The sequence below is a fragment of the Danio rerio genome, chromosome 7 (genome assembly GCF_049306965.1).
Source record: "Danio rerio strain Tuebingen ecotype United States chromosome 7, GRCz12tu, whole genome shotgun sequence".
In the NCBI taxonomy this organism is placed as follows: domain Eukaryota; kingdom Metazoa; phylum Chordata; class Actinopteri; order Cypriniformes; family Danionidae; genus Danio; species Danio rerio.
In genome coordinates this window covers 54,486,805-54,509,620 of record NC_133182.1, presented here as the reverse complement: position 1 = coordinate 54,509,620, position 22,816 = coordinate 54,486,805, and the positions used below count along the sequence as shown (strand labels likewise).

The 22,816-nt window shown below is 35.6% G+C and overlaps 1 protein-coding gene across 21 annotated transcripts in view; it reads right to left on the bottom strand.

Annotated features, from left to right (window-relative positions):
* The window catches only part of tp53bp1 (tumor protein p53 binding protein, 1), a 47,610-nt gene extending 29,809 nt beyond the window's left edge, over positions 1-17,801 (bottom strand). For 3 of the 21 annotated variants that reach the window (XM_073906642.1, XM_073906648.1, XM_073906654.1), the window contains exons 1-14: positions 17,736-17,801; positions 12,472-12,677; positions 12,320-12,401; positions 12,158-12,239; positions 11,954-12,040; positions 9,536-9,646; positions 9,404-9,458; positions 7,625-7,785; positions 7,172-7,286; positions 5,513-5,601; positions 5,241-5,440; positions 1,814-3,056; positions 1,597-1,713; positions 1,260-1,457 (exon numbers count right to left, since the gene is read on the bottom strand). In XM_073906642.1, the coding sequence (XP_073762743.1) occupies positions 1,260-1,457; positions 1,597-1,713; positions 1,814-3,056; positions 5,241-5,440; positions 5,513-5,601; positions 7,172-7,286; positions 7,625-7,785; positions 9,404-9,458; positions 9,536-9,646; positions 11,954-11,981 (2,317 nt within the window). In that variant the 5' untranslated portion in view covers positions 11,982-12,040; positions 12,158-12,239; positions 12,320-12,401; positions 12,472-12,677; positions 17,736-17,801. 21 annotated transcript variants of the gene reach the window in all.
* Between the last annotated feature and the right edge of the window lie 5,015 nt (positions 17,802-22,816).

The following is a 22,816-nucleotide window of genomic DNA, read 5'->3' as shown; positions in this document are numbered from 1 at the left end:
TACACACTTTCAGGGGCAAGCAGTTCATAACCTCTGGGTTAACAGAGAACAATAATTTCAGGCTTGACTGTATATTAGGGTTGTCACGATACCATTAATTAATCTTACCATACTACGCCAGCTTAAGTATCACGATACCAAGTGGCATTGCGATTCTGTAATTCAGAACTCAAATTAAAAAGAAAATGGTCAGAAATACTATATTTTATGTTATAATAAGCCTACTTGTATATATTCATAATTCTCTTTAGGCCAAAAAGTATTATTTGCACCCCACTTTAGCTCAAATGTATTCATTCTTTTAGTTTATTTTGTAGATAACTCACCAACAAAAATACATTAAAATTAGGATACAAATTATACCAAATCAAATTTGTTACAAAAAAAGCATGTTTTTCAACAAAATTAGGCTATATGAAGTGGTCAAAGTTTCCTGTTGCTATTTTGGATTTTCTAATGTAACAAATCCAAAGATATTTAAAATTTCACTTTGTTAGTCGTTGTTTTTAAGAGATTGTTTAAGAGAGCTACTAAATCATATTTACAGGAACAGAAATGAATCGATTAAAATGTGTGTTCGAACCGAAGCGTTACATGCAATAGGCTACTATAAAAGGTGTGAATTCTACAGTTTTGTAACCTTAAAGGGCCTTACACACTATTCAAATAAAAAGGTTTATTGTTGCACAAACCTGTGAGCACTTTAGTGAGTTTTCCACATCCAACATAATCTATTGTAAATAAACAAATAATGACTATGCTACCGCTTACAAACTACAGTGGCACAGGCAAAATTTTTGAGCCTTAGTACCGCGATACTTTCACAGTACCGGTAAACCATGAAACCCTACTGTATATGCGTTTGTATCTAAGCATTGTGATATAAACGTGAGCATTTTGAAACCCTTAACCTGATCTTAACCAGGTTGGATTTCACCAACAACAATATTTGTTATTCAGACCAAATGTCATGTTCTGGGAAAAATAAATCTCTAGATGACAATATTTTAGAAATTTCAAAGAAATGTTCAGACCTTTCCATAATTAAACCAAAAAAATATATATTTAATAAAGTCAGACAATTTAGAGAAATAGAAAAGTGAAATTTCAAGTGGTCTCCTTCATACCAAAACTTTAAATTAAAGTATATAATTAAAACAATATCATTATAATTACATAATGAAAATTCTGTTTCATTAATGTGCGCAGGTGAGTAAAAATGTATGCGTGTTGGAAAACAATGACAAAACAGGTTTTACTCTGCAGGCTGAAGCACTCTGGGCCTGAGCTGCCCTCCTCTACTGGAGTCACCAGCTTCATTCGGAGACTCAGTTTCCCATCCTGCTCTGCTGCCACTGGCTCTTCGCCCTCTCTGCTTTCCTCCACGGAAATCTCACTGTTTGCCATTGTCTCCCTGGTAACGTCGCCCACTGACGGCTCTGAGAATGAGTTCATCTCTGCAAAACATCAGTACGTGTTCAAAAAAAAGAAAGATGCTTCACCACAAATAGGAGCTTAGAAGGCAGGGTGTGCAGTTTCAGTCTGGTATTACGTACATTTAAACCCAAATGTTAGAGAATAAAAAGAAAGACTCACCAATAGGAGTGCTGTGTCTTGGTGTCTTTTTCAGCAGACTAATTTGTGGAGGAGTAGCACTCACTGCAGGCCGGATCAGCTCACCCTCTTTGGGCAGTGTAAAGTGAAACGGAAGCTCTGAGCAGGAAAGAAAAAGAAATCAGCTAGCTGGATTTCCTGAACACAAGTAAGTTAATCAGCACAGATAATAGATCGTTTGTTTGTGTCTTAATCCCACCTCCAGAGCTGTCACTCAGACTTTTGTTGGCTGCGTTGTCTGAGTTCACTTTCTGTTGTCCTGAACTACTTGGCTGTGTGTTCTGCGATTTGGTTTTCTCAAGCCGGAGAGGTGAAACCTTAGTTGAACTCACTGGCTGAGACCCAGAGATCTTTGCCAGGGCTTCAGGTTTGTCCTGTATGGAGCCACTCACAGGCTGCGAGGAGCTTTTGAACGGTGGTGATTTCCCCTTCTGCACTTTCTCCTGAGAAACCCTCTGGCTCTCTTCCAGCACCATCACACTGAAGCTCTCCTCTCTGCTAGACGATCTGATGCTGGCTTCTCCTTTCTCCTCTTCCTCCTCCATGGGTTCTGGAGAAAGAGCCTGACTCTGAGACAAAGCCAGGTTTATTCCAGTGTCATCCCCCTTCACTGTACTCTTAATCTCACCTTCCTCCATCTGCTCCTCCTCCTCTACGTTTCTAACACTGTCTGTAGTAACACTGTGGCTGTGTAGCATAGGCTGACTGAGTCTCTGGTTTTGACCATCATGTTTTTCTTTGTTGCCAGTGTTTTTCTGGGATGACGCTGTTAAGACTGACTGAGACTGAGTGTGTTGTGCAACAGGAACTGGGGTTGCTGGTTTGTCAGTTAACGGTGAGGCTTGAGGACAGCCAGCGTCTGTAGATTTGCTGGTCTGTGGTAAATTAGGGGTTGCTGAAACGCATTCTGAACTGACAGAAAGTTGGGACAGAGTTGCACCCGGAGTCGCATTTGCAATCTGGTTTCCTCCATTGTTGAGCTTTTGAGAGATGTTTAGGTCTTCTGCTTTTTCGGGGACAGCACTTGTTATTTTGGAGTCAGGCACATTGGAATTTGATGCTTTACTAGGCTCGGAGTCAGTGCTGTTCTTGTCTTCATTTTGGGAATGGGGTTTGGGGCTTGAGTTACTTTTGTCGGTCACAACAGTACCTTGATCTTGGATCTGTGTGGCTTGGCTGTCCTCCTCCACGATGAACGACTGAGTCTTCAGAGCAAAACAGCTGTTTTCACTGCTGAGCTCCAGCTGAAAGTCCTCGGCTGCTTCACAAGGTTGTGAGAAGCTGCTGGAAGACTTATTTAGCTGCTCCTCTGGGCTGCTCGGTTTAGGAGGTGTAGATTCAGTTGCTGATGTGCAGTTTGGGTGAGGCAACTGCCTCTTTGAAGCTTCAGTCCCTTGATTATTGTTCACAGGTTCAAGACTTGGAGTGGAAATAAACACATCCTACAATGAGAAAACACAGAGAAGTGTTGTAAATGAAATTGGAATGAGATGGATGAACAAAGCACAAACTTTCTGCAAATTTGTTTATTTGAACTAAACTAAGTTAATTGATTAACTAAGTTATGTTAATTAGGCAAGTCATAGGACAACAGCATTCAAACAAAAAATAGTTAAGGGGGTTAAATAACAGGCTTTCTGCAGGTTTCAGCAAGTTAAATTTAAGACTTTTTAAGACCATCAGGGTATATCCAGAAATCGTAAAGGTAATCTCAATACCACTGGTGGTCGTGTGGAGAGACCCCGCCTCATGATTGTGAAGCGCTTTGGGTGTATGGCCATACACAATAAATGCGCTATTTAAAAACACATTACATTACATTACTTTTTAAGACTTCTTCTGAGAAAATCTTCTCAGAATATTTTAAGAACTCATCGCCACTTCATGTTCTAATCAGTGTCAAACCTTTAAGTTATTAAACAGTTGTTAATAAACCATTGTAGTTAAATAAATCAATTCAGCACAACCATGCAACAGAACTCAGATAAGCTCAGATAAACAAAGCTTTAAAGAATAAATTAGGTTGTTTTCAGCAACAGGCTTCAGCCACTGTTTAAACTCATCTTTCGGATGAGTCGTTAAACTAAGGTAAGTAATCGTATAGAGTAGGGGTGTAACCCCGGTGTCCTGGCCAAAGTCCTTCAATCTATAGCTGGTGTGTGGTGAAGCACTGGCTACCGTAGAATCATCCAAGTGGATGCTGCACACTGGTGGTGGTGTGGAGAGACCCCCCTCATGATTTTGAAGCGCTTTGGGTGTATGGCCATACACTATAAATGCACTTTATAAATACACATTTCATTTCTCCAACCAGGAGTCCGCAATCTTACATTTATCCATTTTGCCGTATGTTTCATTCTATGGTTTCGCTACATGTGAAGAGCGTCACTTCACCTTCCCGCGTTTGTCACAAATTACAAGAAATCACCTGGATTGGAGGAGCTCGGCCAGACATGCCCCGGCCTGAACCAATCGCATGGATCGAGCAAGGCATTGTTAATATTGGGAGGTAAATAAATAAATTCATGCTTTTTTTAAAGTCAAACACTTTGGACAAAGCTTGAACAAAAATTTAAGACTGGATTAAGATTTTTTAATACCCTTTAAAAGCCTTAATTTTCTCATAATTGATTTATCAACCTTAATACTTTTTAAGACCTAGATGGACACCCCGATTATGAATGAAACTTTAGACTCATACACGAGTAAAGAGATTTTCCAATGGCCCAGTTGGAAAAGATTTTTATTTGCCTTATCAAACTATTTAAATATAATTTAATACATTTAAAAATACAGTAGTAATTTATTTAATAATTACAAAAAATATATATTTAGTTAATTTTGAGCAAAATATTTTAATATTGTGTGAAAACAAGCAAGCCCTGGATAGATGCATACACTTTTTTAACATTACCTTTCTTAAAAATAAAATAAATGTGTTATACTATACATAAAAATAAAACTATACAGACTGCACAACAGTCTGTCCAGGTCAATGTCCTCAGCAGTAAATACATGAAGAACTTTTAAACAAATGTTATCGTTATTGTTTTAAAGGAAAATAATTAAACCATTATAGTTAATAGAGTTAAAAATGACATTCTTAAATAAAAAGTTAAACATTTGAGATAGATTGTTGGTGATTGGATGGGTGTTAATGACCCGATAGGGTAGTTTAATATGAGTAAAGGAAAATTAAGACCCGTTTACGAAAGATTTAAGAATTAAAACACTTTCAGTAAATTTAAGACTTTTAAAGCCTTAAAATTTGTTTTTGAGATTTAAGACATTTTAAGACCCCACGGACACCCTGAATAATAATAATAATGATCTTAACAGTTTTAATGTTTTTAAAATATACATATATGTTTTTATACTAGCCAACTTAAATGAAATAAAACTTTCTACAGAAGAAAAATATAATTGGAAATACTGTGCTTAATGTCTTTGTTCTGTTAAATCTCACTTGCTAAATGTTTGATATTAAAATTTCACAGGAAGGCTAATATCTTCAACTGTATATCAGGGTTTTCACACAACATTCAGAATTCCAAACTGCATAAATTCCAATCAAAATGACTGTTTTTGCCCAGATTATTATACCACTCTGAATAATTGATGCCTACATGTGAGAATTCAGGCTGGCTGGGGACAGAGAGGCGTTTCTCCAGAATGAATCCAGGGGAATTCTGGGACACTGGAGTAGAGGCTGTGGGTTGTGGTTTGGGACAGGGGTCTGTGTCCATCGGCTCCTCCTCTCTCCCTTGTGGTTGGTCCTCAGGGGGGGCTGATGTGTCCATTGGAGACTCAGCAGTTTCATTACAATCTAAGAGGAACATTTGTGAATGAATTAAAACATACTACACATAAGCCTTACTTGTATGGTAAATAAACTTACTTTGGTCTTTTTCTGTTGGAGAATTTGGGACAATGTACGGTGTTTGGCTTAAATTGTCCTGAGTGGCTGCCACAAAGTCAACAGATTGCCTAAAGAGTACAGTATAACAACAACAACAACATTTGACAAAAGGAACAAAAGCCATTTTTTAATTCAATTTATTTTTATTCTTAAAGGAAAAGTTCCCCTAAAATGAAAAAATGCTCACTATTTACTCACCCTTAAGTGATTTTTAACCTTTATGAGTGATATTTCTTCAGTTGAACACAAAAGACATTTTGAAGAAAGCTGAAAACCTGTAACCATTAACTTCCATATTATTTGTTTTTCCTACTTTGCAAGTTCCTTCAAAATATCTCCTTTTGTAATTAACAGCAAAAACAAACTCCAACCGGTTTGGAACAAGAGATGACAGTATTTTTATTTTTGGGTGAACTATTCCTTTAAGAACGAGTGATGATTAATTATAATTTTTAATGTGTCAGAGAGATATTAATGTATGTAATAAATTATTTAATCTCTGTAATACTTTAAACAGTCCAGTAAGACCATACAGCATGTTAACCTTTGTTAGGTAAAAGAATATATAACATCATTGATTATTAGTATGTAACAAAAATGCTTTATTTTAACCTCTATTCACAATAGGGCTGGGCGATTAGGCAAAAATGCAATCTCGACAAACATCCAGACCCTCTATTTTTCATGACTTCTTTTTGTGATTTTTTTCAATAAAAATGACTTTTGTGGTGGTAATTCCCAGAAATTTGCAGACAATTTTGCAATTATATATATATATATATATATATATATATATATATATATATATATATATATATATATATATATATATATATATATATATATATATATATATATATTCATTATTATAATTTTTTTAACCATATTAGTTAGCCTACTATGTTAGGTGTGCAATTTCACACAATGACAATGATCTTTATTTAAAAATCTAAAATGGTAGGGATTAAGCCAAAGGAAGGTTGTAACTTTTATTTTCATCTACGAACTTCCATGTAATGTTTGGATTGTGAGGGTGCAGGTGAGATGTCATTTTTCGAGAGACACTCAAATAAATCATGTGCTCAGTGAATGCAACATCAATAAGTCATGTAAAACAATTAATTGCAAACTGAAATAAATATAATTTGATTATATGGTTTCGAACTTGATATTTTTATGAGATTATTTACATTTTTTGCGATTATTTTGCGTTTAATTAATTTTGCAGGATTGAAAAAATGTGTGTTTTTTTTGTCGATTTAGCGTTGGATTCAGCGATTGAGGAATCATGAAAAACTAGCGGGTCGGATTATCTTCTATATTGAACGATAACGATATATATCTTGATACAAGTTTACAATGTTTCCAGATTTAAAAGAGTATCACAACAATACCTAAAGCCACAAAAATTAGAGGGTCTATTTATTGGCATAACATATTTTTAACTGATAAATTTACAGTGGCCGAAAATTCAGTGCATACCTAATATCAACATACTTTTAGATTCCTTTTAGATAAATATAGAGTAAAAAAGTCCAGCGTTTATCATTGTTATCGACACACATTTTAAAAAAATATAATATCGTTTATCGGCTCAGCTCTAATTCACAATACAATAAATCAGGCTAAAACACTTACTGTGAAAGACTTTCCTGTACATAGGTACCCTGTCCAGACAGATGAAGCAGGCGCAGACTTTGTGCAGGTGTGGATGTTGGCAAGTGCTCTGAAACACTGCTGTCAGCCTTGGTGCCTGTTAGTCAACATGTTCCAATAAAAAAAGAAAAAGAAAAACTTAATTAGGAAAGAACAAGAAACAAAAATAGATTTTGAGTTTGTATATTTATTGCCACATCAGCAACTAAGGGCTATTTTATGGCAAGATCCATATAGATAAAACATATTACATAATAATAACTTCCTATCTTAATGATAGAGAATAAATAAATAAAAATAACAAAATTTTACCGATATACAAATATTTTACATTAGATGTAATTTTGCAGTTCAATTTGTGCTAAATCACTTTAATTTTATCCCAATGATACATTTTTGTAAAAAAAATAGAAAGTGGAAAACATAACTACACACCATTGGTCTCCTTTTCAAACATGTCATCCTGAGAAGAAACAAGCACATCCTCTTCATCTTCTTGACTGTCAGGTAACTGAGAGTGAAGTATAGCCTGAATACTGAGCTTTCTGCTTTCCCCATCCTGAGGCTTTAAAGGACAGCTTGAAGTGACTTCTGACCTAAAAGACCAACACAATTTAATTCTTAAAATAAAAAGGGAAAACAATAATTGTCAAGCTATCGTTTGGTAAAACTGCCCAATTACTTCAAATTGATTGTTTCCATACATACTGAAAGCACTCCAGCATTATGTGCACTAGGGATGTGCGCAGCAGCCGGTATTTGTATTTGTATTTGTATTTGTTGAGGGGGAAAAGTATTTGTATTTGTATTTGTATTCGAGTAAAATTCAAAATGGCGCAGAAATATATATTTTTTTCTATTACACTTCTAATTTACGTTATAGTGAAAGTATTGTTTAATTATACCCATTATATAAATTATAGATATGCAATATTGGCTGTTGTTTTTGAACATGTGATAAGAAATGTCATTGAAAAGAAAATAACATAGAAGCCATTATCTCATCCATGGTTAAACCAACAACTAATAAAATACCATTGTGAATATTATGAACCCCACCACCACCGTTCTTGTTTAAGGACACTGAATAGACAGAATAAAAACAAATAATACTTCAAAAAACTGTTCTTCTTCCGAAAGAACTTTTTTCCAATGCACAGAATTCCAAAAACTAAAATTAACTAAACAAATCTAAATAAAACCCTGCCTGGGAGATCTGGCAGAACAAAAGTATTCTATATAATACTAAAAGATACAGCCCTGCTATTATCATCTGCCTGCCACAAAACAGACACAAAGTTTGTTTGTTTGTTTATTTAGAGATATCTGCAAATATTTTTCAATGGAAGTCAATGGAGGAATATGACTAGTCAGTCATAATATATTTGCAGATATTTCCAATCTGAATTATAATTATGACAAGTCAAAATATAATTAGAGATATCTCTAAATATATTTATGGATAGTCTCAACAAGGTTTAAATGCTAAAACGGCTTGCCATTCGCACAGTAGCACAGTGGAGATTTCTCTAGTTATATCGTTTCAGTCGTTTGTTATGCAGTGACATGCAGTCAAATATTTCGCCAAACAGTCCTTAGGGATGCGATGACACGCAGTCAGATATTTTACCGGACAGATCCGCCACTTTTGGCGCGCATAAACAATCATAAAGCTCTCGTGCTGCAGGAATGAGGAGGTCTGCTGAAGGCGCACAGCTGACGTGCAGTGAGAGGTTTGCGTCTTTAATAAACTACGGCAGTTTGCGATCACTGAACAGTAAGAATGATTAATAAATCCATATGAAACAGTCCCTTAAAAGTCACGTCTCGCTTTCAGTTTCGGGCTTTGGCGCGTTTTGCACTGAGCGTGTCTCTCTCTCTCTCTCTCTCTCTCTCTCTCTCTCTCTCTCTCTCTCTCACTCACTCACTCACTCACTCACTCACTCACGCGGGCATGCACTGTGGTCTCATGAGGGAACGCTGCTTTTTGATATAGTGTTTTTCTTGCTCCTGAATACAAATAATTTTTCAAGTATTTGTTAGAATCAAGTATTCGTAAAAACACGCTATTCGTGCCTTTCCGAATACCGTATTCGGGTTCGGCTCCACCCTTAATGTGCACTAATGAAGCCTGAATGTTCATATCATAAACTTGCTTATGTTTTTAAATAAGAAATAAGAAATTAATTAGTAAACAATGTAAAAGAGTCTTGCCCGGTTGAATTTCCATCCTTGTTGGATAAAACCCTTTCAGAACTTTTCAACACATCTAAAAGACAAAAAACAGAAGCACATTAAATTGTGATGAAAACTAATAGGCATAAGAGCAGAAAAATGTAAACATACATTGGCTGGTTGGTTTCTGAACGTTTTTTTTATTGGCTCCATCCAGGTCATCTTCCTCAAAAACACCCTGGCTCTCGGACAGCTCCAAAAGACCAAACTGGGACATCTCCTCTGTGATCAGACCAACACAACTATTCATTTATTCTGTCAAGTATTTTATCAGTAAAACACACTGTTGGTAGAAGACATTATTGTAATAAAGCGTATTAGCATGGAGACACTATTTCCTAAATGTAGACATTTACCATTATTCAATAATTCAGTATAGCGTGATAATGAACATGCACATTATTGATATTGAGGGCACTGTGATAATAATACCATGAATAATTGCCTTTTAGAGAGCTATTCAAATCATCTGGTGAAATGATATTCATATTGCAACAAAACAAAAATATCACAATGTCAAATCTTTCAAATATTGTGCGACCCTCCAAATAAAAAGCTACTGGTCAGCCCACGATTCAGCAAACAACTAAAAAAAAACAAAAAAAACAAGTCGCTTATACACTAACATCCAGCATGCTATAGACCTGAACAGTGCAGTGGCTTAATTTTTATCCAAAGAAAAGAAAGATATAAAAAGATTTTTTTCATGTTGTAAAGAAATCCGTGTTTTTAAAACTAATGAAGACAGCAGAAGTCAATTATGTATGACACATTTAAAATAAAAAAGGCAAAACTATTTTAAATGTTTCCGAAAATAAAATATATGAATTTAATGGTGGAAAAAAGCAGTCCTAAATGACATCTACAAAAGCAATAGCTATATGCACACAGAATTTTCATTTTCAGCCAGGCAGCCCAAGGGCTTCAGGTGAATTGTCTTTCCATTACTAAATTGGCACGTTTAAGATCTGCTTTCTTTAAAAATCTGCGATCTTCACTGCCTGTTAGATATACAATATGAAGTGGGTTTAAGATCAGACAAGAAGCACTGCATAAAATGACATTTCCCCCGCCATGTTTTTAAAACATCACAGTTTAGGGCGCACTCACATTAGGTACAATTGCCTTGAACTGTGCCCAAGTGCGATTGTCCCCCATGCCCTCTCCCCCTCGGCCTGCACTCACATCGTATTTTTACTAACCGGACCAAAGCATGCTTACATCATTGATGATGCGACTGTTCAGTTTAACAGGAAGAGAAGCACTCTCGCTCAGCTCAGTGGCGATTGCTTTAGTTATATCATTTTGTATTATTTTTATTTTTTGTGAAGCAGTGACATGCAGTCAAATATTTTGCTGACCAGATCAACCATTTTTGACGCTCATAAATTATCATAAAAGTCCTCCTGCTGCAGGTAATAGGGGGTTTCCTGAAGGTGCAGCGGATACGCATCGATGGGTTTGCGTCTTTAATAAATTACGACAGTTTTGTTCATTGAAAATGAAGAATGATTAATAAATCTAAATGAAACAGCCCCGTAAAAGTGATGTCTTGTCTTTAGTTTTAGGCTCAGGCGCACTATGCCCTCACACTACAAGCGTAACACGCCAAAGCCCAAGTGAACCGTGCTCTGACACACCTCTTCCAACCGGGCCTGGGCCGGCCAACTGAATCACGCCTGAGCCTGATTCAGAGCACTCACTTATTAATCTTAGGTGATATTAATTTCTTAGTTAAATGTATAATATATAATAATGTTTTTATCAAGGGGAGTTAATAACTAATGAATTAAATTGTATTTTTTATAAACTTTAACATTTTGATTTTATTAATTAATTAGCCTATACTAATAGGACTTCATTGTGAAGTGGAACCTATTGTACTTCATCATGCTTTTGCAGTTTAATTTGTTTAAAACATTTATTTACTCTAAATATTATAATAATTGTTAAAGCAGGGGTGCTCAATCCTGTTTCTAGAGATTTCAGCTCCAACCCATATCAAACACACCAGCCTGTAATTACTTTAAATACTGTTCAGGTCCTAATTAATTGTTTCAGGTGTGATTGAACAGGGTTGCAGCTGAAATCTGCAGGAAGGTAGATTTTCTAAAGCAGGGTTGAGCACCACTGTGTTAAAGCTTTTTGGAGCTTAAGTAAATATCGTGAGAAAAGCTTCAACAATGATTGGCAACAAGAATAGTTGATACCGGCAGAAGTCTTGATACATGCATTAGTGATGTAACAATTCACTAACCCGAAACTACAAATGTATTCGTTTTCAGTTACCCAAGTAAAGTTGAAATAAAACATAATTCTTAATTAAAAACTATATATTATAAAATGTATATTAGAAATGTGAAGTAAAAAAAAAAGTTTAAGTTAGAGAAATATTATTTCTAAAATAAAATTAAAATATAAACTAAATATAATTAAAAAAGCAAATGAAAAATAATACAAAATTAACACCTTAATTAAAGTAAAAAAACGTAATAGATTCCAATTTTAAATATTAACATATACAACTACCTTTTAAAAAAAACATGTATTTTACCATGTGCCTCTGTACAGTGTGTGGTAGAGTTAGCCTCAGACTCCATGTGCTCCGTTACAGTTCTGCATGAAAAAAAAATAACAAAGAAATATCAAAAATAAAGAAATTTAAAATTTTATAACATAACCTTCTTATCAAAATAAAATACATATGTCATTATCGGTCTAATATTTAAGTACCTTTTAGAAACAGGAAGAGAGCAAACTTCAAACACTTGACTATGCTCAGTAGCTGCTGACCCAAGATTGTTCTGCAAATTGTCTGTAACAAATCAAACACCATTTGTAAAGCATGCAAACAAATAAAAGTAAGATCCCCTATCCATAACGTAATAAACCCACCTGAATGGGCTGTATTGCCACCCTTATCAATCTGACTGCCAGTTTGTAAACAGCAACTTTTAGTAGGGGAGGAAATCAGCTCCTGCAAAGGCACATGCATCAGTTTGAGGAGTTTTTAATGAAGCTATACTCACATACATCTGATATCTCACCAGCACTGGGCTCTGCGATGTGGGCTGCAGGTTGGAGAGGCGGCGTGCGAGGAGGGCACAGTAGCTGGTGTCAGGATCGTCCTCCAGGGCCACACTGTCAGGCTGAGAGTCCTCAACTATGAGGCAGGGGTTTTCTGTCTGAGGAAAACTTGAATCAAGATCACTCTCACCAGGATCCATAAGGATGCGACAGGGTTAGCAGATGTCTACATACACAGGGATTAAAAAGGAGGGTTAGAGCAGAAAAATGTCCTACAATAAACTGAGGTTCAGATTACACCTGCCATTCAGAACAGAGTATATACAGGAATCAGAGAGTGAAATTCCATAAATTTTAAGCCCTTATAACAACATTTCAACCGGAAACACTGGCGAGATTTTAAACTACAGTATACTTACTAAATAGTAATTCAAAAGATTCATCCAAAACTAAATCATTATCCATATACTGAATAAAAATCTATTACAACTAGCTAATTAAGCAGGTTGGTGCCTACAGCTACAGAAATAATGGTGTTGCCTTGGAGCATGATGTCGAATGTGGCAAATCTAGCAGGATTCCATAGATTCCATAGATTTCAACGACACAGCATCCTAATATTCACAGATTTTACTCAGGTAAACATTAGCATGCAACCATACATTGGGGTGAGGTGGGGGGTTTATGTGTTGTAAAGAAATCAGCGTTTTTGAAACTAATGAAGAGAGCAGAAGTTAATGATTTATTATAATTATTTAGCCTGACATGTTTACAGTTGCAAAATATTAAAAATGGTTGCTAAAATAAATTCTATTGTGTTCGATGGGGGGAATTTTTTTTTACCCAGACATTTAAAAAGAACTTATTTTAGAGCAGTAATCACTATACAGTGATACCGTGATGTTTGAGGTATGAGGTTATCATACCGTCAGAAACTCATACCAGCCCATGCATAAAATATAACTGAATAAACATGACTGAAATAAAAGAAAACAATTCTACTTTCATTAGTCAATGCATATATAGCCTATTCACAAAGCATGTTTAACCGTTCTGAATCTGATACTTTTAAATATTTTCATTTAAATTTTTTTTTTTGTTTTGTTGGGGTTGCAGTATAAAAATGGTGCTTGTTGTAACAGCATTAGTTTGAAATATCAGAATAAAAACAATACCCACCCGCAGACCCTGCCTCATAACAGAAGTGGTTGAAAGTGGACAAAAGAAACACATTCAAATGCCTGGTGTCAACCGTAATGTGATTCATTTGTCCACTTGTGATCAAGGGTCCGTTCTTCGTACGTGGATTACTCAGTTAGCTGGATTTGGTAATTGATGATTTGACAAAATCCAGGGTCGTTTCGTTCTTCAAAACTCATCCTAGAATTGTTGTCATAGAAACAGTTCTGGTAGCTCAAACTTGCTCAGGAACAGCAGCTTATTTCATATAAACAGAATTAGATCTGATTATTAATCAGCCATTTATTAAGAAACTTGAGTAGGCCAAGGCTACTATAATAAAAAAAATTGGCTCTAACTGAAAACAAAATAAATTGCTAAATACTCTTGACACATAAAAGTGTGTGCTTGCAGCCCAAAACAAATGTGTAAACTCATTGCGTATCATATTTAACAAACTACAACTTTTATGTAATTTTGCTCACAGGGTTAATTGAATATTAATCAAATGATGTCATTACTTTGCTGTGCCGTCAGCCAATCGTTGCATTGCTGATCATGATTTCGAGGATTGATAGATCAGTCCTTCACAACACACGCAGCAATCTCAGATCAGTTCATCCAGACATTTTAAGCTGAATCACAAACTTGTTTGAAAATCTAAATTAGCCAGAGATCAGTGATTAAGATTAAAACATCCAGAATCGGTCAAATCATCTTAGATGATTTAAGCGAGGTATAAAGAACGGACCCCAGATCAAGAAAAACTCATCTTAATACAAGGTGTGAACAGGTCCTGAGTGGTGCAAAAGAGCATATTTTTAAAAAAAACAAGACATGGTCATGCATTTGCAGAGTGTTTGCTTAGTGTATGCTTTGTCAAGCATCATTTGCCCAGGCTATGCAACTCAGTGTTTACTGGTTTCCCACTTTCTTCAAGATATACTTTTTTGTGTAAGAATTGAATAAAGAGAATCATAAAGATTTGGGACCAGTTTAGGATGAGTAATAGTGAGCAAATTTTTATCTTCATTTTGTGGTTACCATAACCTTGATTTAAGTGAAAGCAAGGTTAAATTTCATAAAGGAATCAAGAAGCTTTACATTAGTTTACAAAAAGTAAAAAAAAAAAAACACGATTATATAATAAACACAATAAAGGTAACAGTAGTTTTATATTCGCATATTGGTTCAGTGACAACATGAGACATGCTCCCAATATTGTTTACCGTAGTACGTTACTTTGAATATTGGGTCATTGGCTGCTAATATGATTTTGCTTTTCATAAGTAGCAAATAATACTTTTCTGAACTTATATTATTAAGGAGAAAGTCAGAATGTGCTAATATAAAACCAACTTTACAACACAAATGTAACGTTGATAAGCAAATGCATTAACTGATTGTAAAATTGACTTTGCTTGTTGTGAAGTATTACTGTGAAATATTAGTAATACTGTGACACTATTTCGAAGTTAATTAATTAATTTATTTATTTTTTTTACCGAAAAAGACTAAAGTACTGTGCTCAATAATGCAAGTCAAAAATGTAGCTTTTCTGGATGGTGTATTTGTTTTTCAGCAAGGCCATGTGATGTGAACATGGCGGCGCCCATTAGGGGGCGGACTCCCTCCACGTAGAAAAATAGCAACTTCATCTCACGCGAGTTCATTTTGTAATGTAGCAAATCATACGCGCTTTAGGGTTGCTTTTACATGCTATCCAAACTGCGAAAGATAAAATAAATCATGTTAGTTTGCGTATTTTTAGCAAGATTTCCTGCTGACTACCAAAGAGGGCAAGAGCGCAATCTCAACATGAAAACATCACTGCAAACAATCCTGACAGTACAATTAGAGCAACAACGAAATACAAACGATCTGCTAAAACTGACTGAGGTAAACACGTGGACTTCCACATGAAAAGCCTTTCCACAGCATCGCACAGAGACTGAGCTAGCAAGCACTGCAGCTATTGTCTGAAAAGACAGCAGTCCTTCCTATATTGCACAGGAAAACATGTATAAGTAATAGATCTTACTTGCTGGATCCCTGGTAGGTGTTAATTCCTCTCGGCGAACGTGTGACATTTTACAGTGCACGTACAGAACTTCTGTACAGTTTCACAGCCTAACCCTACAGAAGCTCTTAGTTCGCGGCAAAACCCTTGCTGGTATACTCGCCGTTGATTGGCCACACGAGTTCTTGGCTCAACCGAACAGCTAGAAAGTCAGTTTAGGTTGGCTCAGAGAGAGGCTTGAGGCGGGGGTTGTTACTCTGCAGATAAGAGCTGCGCAGATGTTTAAAGGCCGCAACGGATATATTGGTGTTTACCGTTCCTAGATGGGGAACACGTAAGTTAGGAGAAAACGTGTTTATAACCGCAAGAATGTTATCATTCAAGATTTTCTCAACTTAAGGGGTTTGTTAAAGTCATTTTATTTGACCTCCATTAAAATAAAGCAAGTTCAACTGTATTAAAACACGCCCACTAAATGCAGAGCCACTGTGAGGTACGCCCACTGAAAGTACAGTTGCTCTGCATTTAGTGGGCGTGTTTTAATACAGTGGAACTTTGCTATATAATGACTGACATTACACATCTGCAGTGTATTACTTATATACGATCAATGGTTTCATTATTGGAAAATCTAAAATCAAATTTTAAAAATGTAAAACAAGAAATATGTTGGAACATTGTTTTTGTTTACATCCCTCAAAATGGTCCATAGATGAAGAGTTCAGATGCAAAAACCTCCTAAAGCCATCTAAAATTTTCTTCAAAAATAGTAATTTTAATTAGGCTCCTGCGTGTAGGTTCAATAATTTCACTTTCATGGCAAATAATAAGTTATTTTCATGCCTCAATTTCTATTTAATTATGAGTTATAAATACTGCAATTTAATGACAATTTAATCACTGTTTTAGCTGAATTAGCTTGTCAAATGGTCATCTTAACCAAACTTTTTGATGTACCAAAACAATTCCTATGCATTTAGAACAAATAAATATTAATAAACACTCATTTTTAAAATACAAATGGTTTACATTATACATTTTTATTTATTTATTTATTTATTTATTTATTTATTTATTTATTTATGAGTTTATTTATTTATTTAATTAATTATTATATTTTTTTTGCATTTTTTCTCCTATCATCATGGAGATTTCTCAAATGTAAGCTTGTTTGTTGTTATTGTTTATTATTATTGTTATTGTTTTGTTTCTTCTGGTTTTCATTGCTTTATTAGCCATCATGCACCTGTAGACCTGTTTAGCATTATTCTGTCTGTAGTTTTTCTTTTAAATATATAATTTCATCAAAATAATGCAAAATATTGCATAAATTTTCATCCAAGTATACAGAACTATATCAAACTTTTTTTTTCATTTAATGAATGTAAGAACGTATTTATTCACATTTTGCAGACACCTTTTATTCATGCATATCTCGCAAACAACTGATGATTGAAAAAAAGAAATACAAACACTCCAGGATAATCTAATAAAGACTAAATTCTTAAAATAGTTTTTTATGACACTATACCACTATCAAACCTGTCATAATTGAATATACAGCATCTATTCAAATGCACTAATTTACCTATACAAAGTAAAGTATGTTTAGAAAATTCCCTGAAACGTCCTTATCAAATAGCCAACAGCACCAGTTTGATCGAATGACCCATAAACCTGCTTGAGTGGTGTTGATCATCATCATGTGTTGTGTTGCATCATGTATTTCATTGCTTATAAAATGACATAATGCCGATCCCAATGATTGACGGTTGCTTAGTACAGGATTTTTGGCTTACCGAAATAAATATATTTTCACGCATCCTCCACACAACACCACATTTCTCAACAAAAAAACATGACTGCTAACATTCCCTGTCGCCTCGAACCCAGGTAGCACACACAACGACGCGTTATCCTCTATTCCTAAGTGCTCAAACGAGGAACCATTGTCATATTATAATATATAATAACGCCTCTACAATACATTCTTTAAAATCATGCGTCTACCGGTCCAAAAGCATCGCGGAAGCACAAAATGCAAGTCACGGCGGTGGCGACAGCTTACAAAAACGAGCTTATTACCTGAGAAACTGATCTTGTGCTAAACCGCAGGCTTGTCTGCTTCTGGAAGAAAGCAGGAAGAAAGGAAAGGTTGTGCCAGTCGATAATCTCTATGATGATGATGATGGGGTGTGTGTGTGTGGGATACAAGGGTGTCACTTGACGGTTTTAGCATCTTTTGATGCGCGCGCACGGTAATTAATATAGAAACCAAGATGAGCTATTTAAAAACAGTTAACGTTAGTTATGAAGAGCCAAACGAGTGCGTATGTTATTTAGACTAATTTATGCAAACGCGTCTTTTGATTTTCTTGATTTTTTATGGGTCCGATTTTTAATTTTGAAATCTATTTATTAATTTAAAATAGGCCTACTAATGTTTTTTTTACACATAAGCAGTGAATGTCGCGTGGGTCCTCCGTTTCCCCCCCACAGTCCAAAGTGGTACATGTGAATTAGGTAGGTTAAATTGTCCGTAGTTTATGTGTGTGATTGAGTGTATGGATGTTTCCCAGAGATGGGTTGCAGCTGGAAGGGCATCCGCTGCGTAAAAACATTTGCTGGATAAGTTGGCGGTTTATTCTTCTGTGGCGACCCCAGATTAATAACGGGACTAACATGAAAAGAAAATGAATGAATAAATGAATGAATGAACATTTCATTTATTTATTCTTTTCGGCTTAGTCCCTTTATTAATTAGAAGTCGCACAGCGTAATGAACCGACAACTTATCCAGCATGTTTAGCGAAGCGGATGCCCTTCCAGCTGCAACCCATCACAGGGAAACACCCATACACACATTCACTACGGACAATTTAGCTTACCCTAATCACCTATGTCGCATGTCTTTGGACTGTAGGGGAAACCGGAGGAAACCCACACCAACATGGGGAGAACATGCAGAGACATGGCAACTTACGCAGGTGAGGCTCGAACCAGCGACTTTCTTGCTGTGAGGAGACATGGCTAACCCACTGCGCCACTGTGACGCTGACGCCTAACAGTAAATGTTATGGAAACATTTTTTTTTTTTTTGCATACAGTACTACTGCACACATATCAGATTTCTGGAAATTAAAAGAAAGGACATAGGCTAACATAATGCACACATTTTAGACATTGGCATGAGAAGTGAGAATCTAGTCGTGGAACAAATGCAGATATCATAATTAATCTAGATGTCAATAAGGGTCAGTGTGTCTGTGGACACCATTATATATAAAAGTGTAGATTAATGGTGGCGTAACCTCTTAAGGCCCAAGCTGTTTTTTTTTACATGCATTTTTTATTTCTCTTTGCTATTTGGGCTTATTGGAACCTAATTAGAATAAAACCTAAGTATCATCTTTTGATATGTACTTTTAGAGAAGAAAATATGATGTCCATATATGTGGACTAGTGGTCTAAATTTCCATAAAACACAATAAAGGCACCTTTGCGAAATAGAATGAAAAACTCTTTATTTTTGCCTTGACCACAGCAGTTTTTTCCTAACTGTTTTAATGCATTAATAACACATACACATATAGCCTATTTTTAAACATGTTTTGACTAACAGAAAAAACAACGTTTTTTGCCCATTTTGGACTGTTAAAAAAGTGTTTGGGACATTTCATATGCTGCAAAAGAGTTGCAGGATGACACTGTATGTCTGTAACAAAATATAGAACATAAGACATAAAAGATAAAATGTGCTGTCCACGTATGTGGCCACTAAACCCTAGGAGGATATCTGGCTGGCATTTTGACATTTATCTGATATTCTAAAAAGTAGTGCGAAATCTGTGAAATATGATACAAATGCATTGACAATAATAACTCGCACTTGGATATGCTAGGCTGATGCTCTTTTGCCTTCAGAACCATGCACGGAAAAGTGATTTCTGCAAAATTGTTGCAAACAATTTATATATGGGCTGAATTCAAACAAACAAATTCAATTTCATAATGTTCACACTGGGCAAAACGATGCCTGAATGGTTAGAACTGTTGCCTCACAGCAAGAAGGTCGCTGGTTTGAGTCTTGGCTGGGTCAGTTGTCATTTCTGTGTGGGGTTTGCATGTTTTCCTTGTGGGTTTCCCCCATCCAAAGACATGCAGTTAGGCATGGGACAATAACCATTTTCAAGGTATACAGCAGTATGGAAAAGTCAAGGTTGTAAATCCACCAACATTTTCAGTAATACCGTTTCTAAGGCATGTGTAAGATTTTGTTTGTTTTTTAGAACAACAGTATCTCCAGCAAAAAAAAAAAAAAATCCAAAGATGCCATTTTAAATTGTAATGAAATCTGTGTGATTGAAACAAATGAAGACAGCAGAAATCAATGATTTATTTGAATTATTTAACCTGACATGTTTACTGCTCTAAAATATTTTTATTTAAAAATATTGTGTTCAAAAGAGAAAAAAGTTTTTGTTTTTTTCTCCCAGACATTTAAAAGAATATATTTTAGAGCAGTGAGCACAATACCCTGATACCGTGAAACCGTGATATTTTTATCCAAAGCTATCATACCATCAGAATCTTATACCGACCCATGCCCACATGCCGTATTGGTGAATTGAATAAACGAAATTGGCTGTTGTGTGTGTAAGTGAATGAGTGTGTATAGATGGAGGGTTAAGGCTAGAAGAGCATCCGCTGTGTAAAACATATGCTGGATAAGTTGGTGGTTCATTCTGCTGTGGCGACCCCTGATGAATAAAGAGACAAAAGAAAAGTAAAATGAACGAATGAATGTTCACACTTAATTTGCTTGTTTAAATTCAACCCAAACAAAAAGTTTGGAACCACTTACCTTAAAAAAAATGTAAATGTAATGAATCATCACTGAATATTTTTTTCACTGTGTATTGTGGGACATTTTCTCCAGAGTTAGGTCTTTGTTCAAAGCTTGGCAGAGTGAATGCATTTGTTTATCTAAAAACATGTGGTTCCTTTGCTATGTTCATCATCCAGTCAGCTAGCAATTTTCATTCATTGAGCCCCACCACACAAAACAGACAAAGCAGTTTCTTGAAGCTAAAAACATTGATATAATCGATTGGAAATCTTTGAAAAATCCTTGGTGGCAAAGTTATGGCTCAGAAACTCACTACAGTCAATGAACTGCTGAAGATTATAAGGATGTCTGTGAGAGCCTATGTTCTGTGTCTGCTGATGTGCTGAAAGTCAAATAAAGCAAGGGCCTGTTTATGTCCTGCTTATTTTTGACTGTTGGAATTTTTTTAATTTCTTACTAAATTTTCATGCTATGATCTGTTCCATGTGGGACTTGAATGGTATAATTTAATTTAATTTTATAAAATATTTATAGTTTTGGGACATCCCAAGCTTAATAAGTAGGAGTAGCAAGTTTTTCTTGGTGCAACATCACTTATCTAAATGTTAAATAACAGTACACATTTTTTAACTTGTGTGTCTGCAAATTTGGGCATGTGTTAATTGTGATTCTTCAGATAATATTCCCAATATTGAACCGGTGAACACAATATAGCGCCAAATGTTGCACTAAAGTAAACAGTAGAGGGCAGTATAGAGCCCTTCCATTTGCTGCAATAAAGACTTTCCAGTAAACTCGATGAAGAATGCTGATTCATGACAAGAGACACTAAGCCAGGTGCGGACTGGGACAAAAATTCAGCCCTGGCACTGTTGCCACATCAGCCCACATTACCACAACGACACAGCCCCACCCACAGACACACACATTCACTATTTATTTTGGTGTAAAGATGATGAAATAATATGACATTTTTGCCAGATTTTGATTATGTCTGGGTAACCTTGGATTGGGTCGGCCCATCTTGAAACCAGACCAAATGCTTAACATTTATTATTATTATTATTATTTTTATTACCATCATCATAATATCACATCTAGCAAGAGATAAAAGGTGTCTGCACTTAAAAACAATACATATTTAAAAAAAATAATAAATTGACCGGCCCACATTTAAAAATTGGTCCTGCCCTTCTGGCATTTGCCAGAATTGCCAGATGGCCAGTCCGCCCCTGCACTAAGCAAGTGTTATTTGTCATATATCGGATAAACCCAATCCATGGCATGCTTAACAATCGCATTTCATTTTCAGTGTACATTACAATGGAGTTCAATGGAGAATGATATATTGATATCATGTTTGTGTGTGATTTACAAAACAGATCGTTTTTTTAATAATGGAATTGTTGTTCACTTTGAATAAAACTAATTTATTCATTCATTTTCTTTTCAGCTTAGTCCCTTTTTTAATCCGGGGTCACCACAGCTTAATGAACTGCCAACTCATCCAGCACGTTTTTACACAGTGGATGCCCTTCCAGCTGCAACCCATCACTGGGAAATATCTACACACACTCATTCACACTCATACACTACGGACAATTTAACCAGAGCGCCCGGAAGAAACCTACGCGAACGCAGGGAGAACACGCAAACTCCACACAGAGACGCAAACTGACACAGCCGAGTCTGGAACCAGTGACCTTCTTGCTGTGAGGCAACAGCACTACCTACTGCACCACTGCGTTGCCCACTTTGGATAAAGTCATCTAAATGTAAATGTAAAGAAAACATCACAGTGGAGAGATTACATGAACTGGAATAAAACAGAACCAGTACTTTAAAAGATATTTAATTTATTCAAAAGCACTGATTGATGTATTAGTCATCTTGTAGCAATATCACAACAGATTGTTCCAATAAATTAATGTGATGCTCTGGACATACTGTGTGTCATCTCATTCTGTGTTAATTACCTACTTCAAGCAGATGAACAAAACTCGACTTCATACATCATTATTGTTTCTTAATATGTAAATAAAATCAATCTGTGCTGTGCGTGTGCTTTTGAGTATGCAAACACCTGTTTTTTGTTGTTGTTGTTGTTTTTATTGTTGTTGTTTTTGCACAGGAGCTGTCTTTGTTATTATAAATCTGAGTAATGAATTCTTTCCAGATAACATGATAGCAAAGTTGTCAAGATGAAATGAATAATTTTACAATTCTGAATATTCTTAAAACTAATAAATATTGTTTTCCATATTAAATTTGACAAATTTGACTTTTTTTCCCCACTTGAAGACAGCGGATGCCCTTC